Source organism: Carettochelys insculpta, chromosome 2 (assembly GCF_033958435.1).
Source record: "Carettochelys insculpta isolate YL-2023 chromosome 2, ASM3395843v1, whole genome shotgun sequence".
In the NCBI taxonomy this organism is placed as follows: Eukaryota; Metazoa; Chordata; order Testudines; family Carettochelyidae; genus Carettochelys; species Carettochelys insculpta.
The window spans coordinates 215,502,276-215,509,308 of record NC_134138.1 but is presented as its reverse complement, the minus strand read 5'-3'; the positions used below and the strand labels follow the sequence as shown (position 1 = coordinate 215,509,308).

Here is a 7,033-nt window from a genome sequence, read left to right as displayed (position 1 = left end):
GGCAACAGCTATAGTTGCATTCCTCTTTAGAAAGAGGAATGCAAATGAGGGAAATCAAAAATGCAAATGAGGCACTGATTTACAAATCTTGTGCTTCATTTGCACGAACTCTTTTGGAAAGAGATCCTTTTGAAAGAAAAAAAGCAGTGTAGATGGGCCCTAAGGAAAATAAACTCCATCTTTGAAAGAATCCTTCTTCCTGAAACAAAATAGGAAGAGGGGTTCTTTCAAAGATAGGGTTTATTTCTGAAAGAGCCCCATTTACACTGCTTTTTCACTTTTGAAACAATCTCTTCTGAAAAGAGATTGTGCAAATGAAGCATGATATGTAAATCAGTGCCTCATTTGCATTTTCAATTTCCCTCATTTGCATTCCTCTTTCGAAAGACTTAGCCATGGGGAACAAAATTAAGGTAGCACAAAAAAAATCTTAATTCTGGCATTTCCTAACTTCTGAGTAGTTGAATATTCAGCCCTAACAATGCTCATTAAATGAAGTTTGTTTTGTGCATAATATTAGCATCTGTAATTGAGCAGATGAGCTACCTTTTAGCTAATTATATATAGGCAGATTGATCATTTGGAAATATATGCTTGTTTTTAAAAGTATAGTACCCACATAGTAGTAATGATGAAAATTGTAGAATAACCTAGAGTTTCAGTTAGATACCAAAATGAGCTTGGAAAGAAAGAAACAGAAAAACCAGTATTATTTAACAAAACAAAAAAGCAGTCATGTAGCACTTTAAAGTTTAATAAAATAATTTGTTAAGTCTTTAAAGTGACACATGACTGCGCTTTTGTTTTGTTAGTATACAGACTAACATGGCTACCTCTTTATTATTTAATAAATAGCTGCTAATCTATAAAAATCTATGCCCATCTGTTTTCCATGTATAATTGGTGCCTAAGTTGTGTACACAACTGTGTTACCAGCACACACCTTATTATATGCACTATTGTACGTGCAAAATTCTGAAAATGTGGTGGTTAGGATGCCTAGCTGACCATAAAAACCTCAATCCTGCAAATAACTTTACATGAGTAGTCCCACTGAAGTCAATAGGAATACTCATCTTCATAATGCTAGACCAAAAAACAAAAAAGCAGTCCTGGTAGCACTTCAAAAGACTAACAAAATAATTTATTAGGTGATGAGCTTCCCTGGGACAGACCCACTTCTTCAGATCTGGAAAATTCTGATAAATGAAAACTGAGATGAAGGGAATTTAACAAAAAGATAGGAAAAAACTAAATAAAATCTGAGTGCTACCTCAGCTCAGGTAAATGGTTAGAGAAATTAATATGTAACTCTGCCACATACACATTTCACAATAAGAACTCCTCAGTGCTTATGAAAGATGGTCAGGAGAAGACAAAAAGAATGAAAGACCTAGCACAAATTTGTACCTATGTGCATTTTTGCAAAACTGCATTTGAAAAAAAAAAAAAATCAAACAACATTATAGCAGGTATTTACCAGCATAGATTTTTATTTGAGTTCAAAATAATGAATATCATTTATTTATGATAATCCAGTAATTATCTAAAGCAAATGTATATTTATCAGAATTTTTAGTAGGTGCCACTTTTGACTTTTAAAAAGGTGTGACAGGGTACAAGAAAAAAATATAAAATTCAGTTAGCCAAATATAGTACTGAAGCTTTACAAAAGAGACATATATACCATGTTATTTTAACTAAGTCTACTCGTTAAACATGCTGTAACAACTTTCCACTAACTTACACATCCCTATAAACATAAATCTGTAACACTAATCGCAGGAGAAATCCATCACTGATTATCAGGCCCAAGCCAGTAGTTTTCTTTAAAAAAAAAAAAAGGCAAGAAAAGAAAAATCATTCTTGTTCTTCATTGTAAAGATCTTCCTTTTTCCCCCATGAAAGCTTTATCTTTATTAAAAGTTAATGAAAACTGGTTTGTCACCATATGTTATTATGACTGAAGATTCAACTTTGTTTGCACAATTTAGAGCCATAATGTCAGTTGTTCTATATGCAAAGCAGGTACTTAAGAAAAAAAAATACTACTTAACTGGATTTTGTGAAAATGCTGTTATGGTTCTTAAAAAAGACAATGTATTTTATTTGGCCAAATAAACCACCCCTCTCCCAGCCTGCTTTTTTAAGAATTGACGAAAAATCCTGGAGTTTGCAGAGACCTTGGACAACCAAAAGCAAAAAATTCAGTGTGAGATCATCATGTGACCTTTGATTAAACTCACATACTTCTCTAATCAAGGAGATTCCAAAGAAAATGTATGATTTCTAATAGTGTCCACTGCCAAAATAACAGCTCACAAATTCTCTTCCTCGCGTAAAAACTGGAACACAGCTGAGAAGTCTTTCAGGGCATAACCCTTTGCGCACATCATCCTGTACATCTGATGTGCAAGAGATCCCAGAGGAATAGGTGTTTTAGTGTTGGTAGCAGAAATCTGTGCCAAGCCAAGATCCTGAAAGCAAGAAAAAACAGTAGGAGAAACAACAAGGAATTAAGTAGTCATATGAGCATTACCAGCTATTTAGCTTCCTTGAAAAGAAAAGCCACTGCCAACAAATGAAATACTGCAGTCATAAAATTGCAGCTCTGGAAGAAGTCAGGTATTGCCTTCATTTTTGGTGGCATTACGACGGCTGAACCAGAAAGTTCAAAATATCTTTTCATTCACTTCAAATGAAAACTTTTTTTTTTCAGATTTTTCTTGACTTAAATGAATACTGAGGAAAAACACTATGATTTAAAAAAACACCACCAAAAGGGGGAAAAAACAATGTTTAAAAATTTCTTTTGGAGTGCCTTTTACCTTTAGGAAAAAGCAGACAGTTAAATTTCTAAATGAAACACCATTTAGAAAAAAGTCAAAACATGTTGACATTTTCCTGTTGTTCTTTCTGGCTGGAACTATTAGCCAAATTTAACACGAATGCAGTGAATAGTCTTAGCGCTGCAGAATGTGCATTTTCCAGTGAATTTATTTGAACCAAAGGGATCCATCAACTTTGGCACCCCTTCGGGCTCAGCTTTCTCTCCTTCTCAATCATAGCTGCCTTAGAAGCAAAGAGGCAGCATGTACAGTGGCAGGAGTAGAGGACTTTAAGACAAAATTCCTAAGCTCCTCTACAACTGGCAGTGCCAATGAGCATCTGACACTCACATAAAAACAACTTCTTGGAGCCTCATGTTGATCTCTCCTGAGCTAGCTTGGTCTCATGAGCTGCATGAGGTAATGCTACGAAAAAATCACATTCTGTGTCAATCATAGCTCTCACCTGGCAACCGGTTAAGATTCCCCTTGTGCCAGCAGGGAAAGCTTTAAATTCCACCAAATGCCCTGTTCATGGAGACTGCAGTAGGGTTGTGATGAGCCAGGTTCCTGGGCTGTCCTGGCCATGCCCACTACTCACCCACTTTCCTGGACATATTAACTTAAGGGTATGTCTATGCTACAGCTGGGACCGAGCAGACAGACTTAATCTAACAGGGCTCACAATAGCATACTAAAAATAGCAGTATGGATACTGTGGTGCAGGTGTGCCATGGCAAGTTTGTCTACCAAAGCTGGTAGTCTTGTTTTCAGCTTCAATGTAGAGCATACCCACTGGGTACAGCATCTAATTGGAGATAAAAACCTTGTGTAGCACAGCTGTGGTTGACCTGGCTCAAAGGGTTAAGAATTGTTATGTAGATGTTTGGGCTTGGGCTGTGACAAGGCTTTCCACCCTTTCAGAAAAGCTGTCAGTGTGCGGTCCATTTTAGTCAACACTATGTTGACATCATGGGCTAGTAGTTGTCTACTGGACAGGCCTGCTCCAACTCCAGTGTAAGACGTGAGAGAAACAATTTTGCTTCTCTCTCCAATGATGGATGTGATTTCCTCACCTTCTGTGTCAGGCTGATCTCTGAAGTAGCATAAATGCTATTACAGAACAATATAATGGTAAAAATGATCATAAACTTCAGACTGTGATATCTCCAACATCTTTTCTGTAGCTTCTTGATGCTTTTGAACAAGACTGAACTTTGACTAATCAGCATTCAATAAAATGCACCTTGCATTGTCTTAAACAGCTGCCTGCAATACTGGCACTTTTGTAAGAGGGATGAAGAGCTAAGGAAAAATTAATTAAATTTACCTAAACTAATCACAGTATGGAAACTGTGCGTCAAGAGGCATCCTGCAACTTTATTGAAAACATGTAATCTCTGGGTGCGATCAGTTGCCTTCAAAATTTATATTCTGAGTTTCTTCACATGACAAAGTTGTTCTGCCTGGGTTCTGGCTTTTCCTTGACCTTTTGGGAAAGGCAGAATCAGAATATACCTTCTGACCCCTCCTCCCTTCGGAACTGATACAATGGCTTCCAGATGTCCCCGTCAAAGCTTACAGCATTTTTTGCTGGACTTGGAGACATATCAGTCTCTTACGGAGAAGAAGTGGCCAACATTTTAAAAAGAATGTTCATAATTATTAAGGAAATAATATATTTATTTTATTTGCTAGTTTGACCCAGCTCAGATTCTGCCACTCAAAGGAAAACCCAAAGACTGTCCAAGCCTAGCATCAGACACTCTTTAATAAAAAGAAATGGAAAGCCCTACCTCTGCCCCTATTCTGTCTGGATGAATCACCCCTGACAAGGGTCAAGACTAATATGATCTAAATCTAGCTCCTCCAGGATTCCTAAAAGGAAGGCTGTTATCAACACCTTTAATGTTAATGGGAGGAGAGGACTTCTGATCCGTAATGTCTTCTCTTTATAACCCTTTGACCCTTAAAAGTAAAAGCAATAAATCTGACCTTTGAAGTGAAATCTCCAGACCAGGGCTCATATTAGAGAGCTTGTCTAGACACTAGGTTACACTCCAGACTTAGAGACAGCAGAGAGGTGATTTCTAGAGAAGTATCTTAAAATTTGCTACCAAAAATACTTGAAACCTACAACTTTGTCTGTGGAAATCCATCATTCACCATGTTTGACAATTGAGAAGATGAAGTTTTATGACTACCTTAGGATAACCAGTATCTTGTGACCATTTGACTCTTTAGATAAATTTTCTGTGCAGTCACCTTCTCCACTTTAAAAGAGACTCTCTCTCACTTCTCCCTCCTCTACGAATTCTTATTATTCATTACTGTTTTATGGCAAAAATGAGCTGTGTAGTTTTTAGGAAAAATAAAAGAGTAGGTCCATAATCCAAAGAATTTACAATCTAATTTAAATAATAGCACGAGTACATGGAACAAACAAAAGAATAAATTCTCCTCTCACCCATATCTTTACACTGACTAGGGATCAGAATGTTTAGTACCTGAAGGAGGTCACCTTACCAACTTTTAGGATGTTTAGTACCAGAGAGCTCTAGTGCCTCAGTTACTACGCTTACTTGAGTAAATGTTCCCTCTGCATAGAAAAATTTGTCCCCTGAGCAGTGTTCAAGCAGCACTAGAAAAATCTAGTGCACCTTCCTCCCTCTCATGGTGCAGACTCAAGATTAGAAGACAATCAAATGCTACAACTTTGCTCACTGGTGGAAAGGAGGAGGAGACTCAGATGAGGGCAGATAGCAATCTGACTGTATAATTTATATGATGAGCACTCCTGTGCTTTAGGAAACCTTTCCTTAGCTATCCTTGACACTTGATAGACCAGAGGTTGGCAGCTTTATCAGTTTTTGTGACAAAAATTAAATTTTGATTTTGAAGAATGAAGCACCAAAATTTGTTACCCCACATCAATTTTAATGACAACTCACCCAAGTACGTTAGGTGCCTGTGCACTGGAGTGTGTGTTTTTCTTGCTCCCTTTTCCTCAGCCTTTTCCCCTCTTCTATCCACTCCTTTCTATCTTTCTACTTCTCTCTGCTCTCCTGTAAATTCCCTTACATCTCTCCTCACCTCATTGGCTCACATCAGAAAAATGTCTACCATAGTACTAGGTCACCAGACATGAAAAGTTAAAGGTGGCATTGAAAATGTCCATGCAAGACTCTCCTGCCCCATGTTAACACTCACTGCCTCCACATGTGACACGAACTGCAGATATCCCCTCCTACACCCCAAAGGTGCCCCTTCCCAGTACACACAGACCCCTCCAGGACCCTCAAATACCCAACCTCCTGCGCCTCCAAATAGTATGCTGAGTACACACAGCCTCCTCCCATACTCTGCAAATACCCCTTCCTGTACACATACCCCTCCTGCCCCACACAAATATCCCCACTAGCAACCTCAAATACTCCCTCCCAGCACACACATCCTCCTGGCAGCCTTCAGCTTTACCGTTCTGCAGGCCCTTTAGCAGAACCTGAAAAATGGTAACCCTAGCCCCATCAGTTTCATTTTCTAATTCCGCTCCTGAGTCTTCATTCAACTGCCCTAGAGTAGTGGCTCCCCACCTGGGGTCTGTGGACTCCTGGTGGTCCACAAGGGTACTGTAGGGGGTCCGTGGGGAAAAAAAATAGAAGATAAATAAAAATGATCAGAGAAAAAAAGTTTTAAATAAATTGCAAAGTTACAATCATTTATCAGTTTTAAATTAAACACCTCCCAATTACGTTATTAATTGCTGTCTGAAAAAAAATCTATGTTGTGGTTTCCTTTTTCGTTCAACAAAGTGTACATGGCGGCTAGAAGTAGCTTTGATAGGGTCCACGAATGGTTTGGGAGCAGGGAGTGATTGGGGATCTGTAAATGGTTTGGGACTGATTTGGGGTCCACTCAAGTGAAAAGGTTGGAGATCACTGCCCTACGGGGTTATTAGGCATGGGGGTGACATAAATAAATGACAAGAGAAGGGAGACAGGAGTTGTTTTGTACTGCTCGGTATCTGCTTACTTTCAGGCTTTTGGACAAACGGGTGCTCACTTTAACATATACATTGCTCCAATCCTGCAAGTTACTCCTGCATCTGTCCAGAGCCCCACCAAAAACAATTACATGATTGGGAGAAAAGTGAGAAATACTAAAAGGCTAACATACTGTGAAATATCTTGTGGTGGTTAAAAAAG

The 7,033-nt window shown here is 38.5% G+C and overlaps 1 protein-coding gene across 3 annotated transcripts in view; it reads right to left on the bottom strand.

The window, feature by feature from the left end:
* Positions 1 to 1,475: 1,475 nt before the first annotated feature.
* The window catches only part of HIBADH (3-hydroxyisobutyrate dehydrogenase), a 128,794-nt gene continuing 123,236 nt past the window's right edge, over positions 1,476 to 7,033 (bottom strand). For all 3 annotated transcript variants that reach the window (XM_074986151.1, XM_074986153.1, XM_074986152.1), the window contains one exon: positions 1,476 to 2,477. In XM_074986151.1, the coding sequence (XP_074842252.1) occupies positions 2,319 to 2,477 (159 nt within the window). In that variant the 3' untranslated portion in view covers positions 1,476 to 2,318. The remainder of the gene's footprint in view (positions 2,478 to 7,033) is intronic.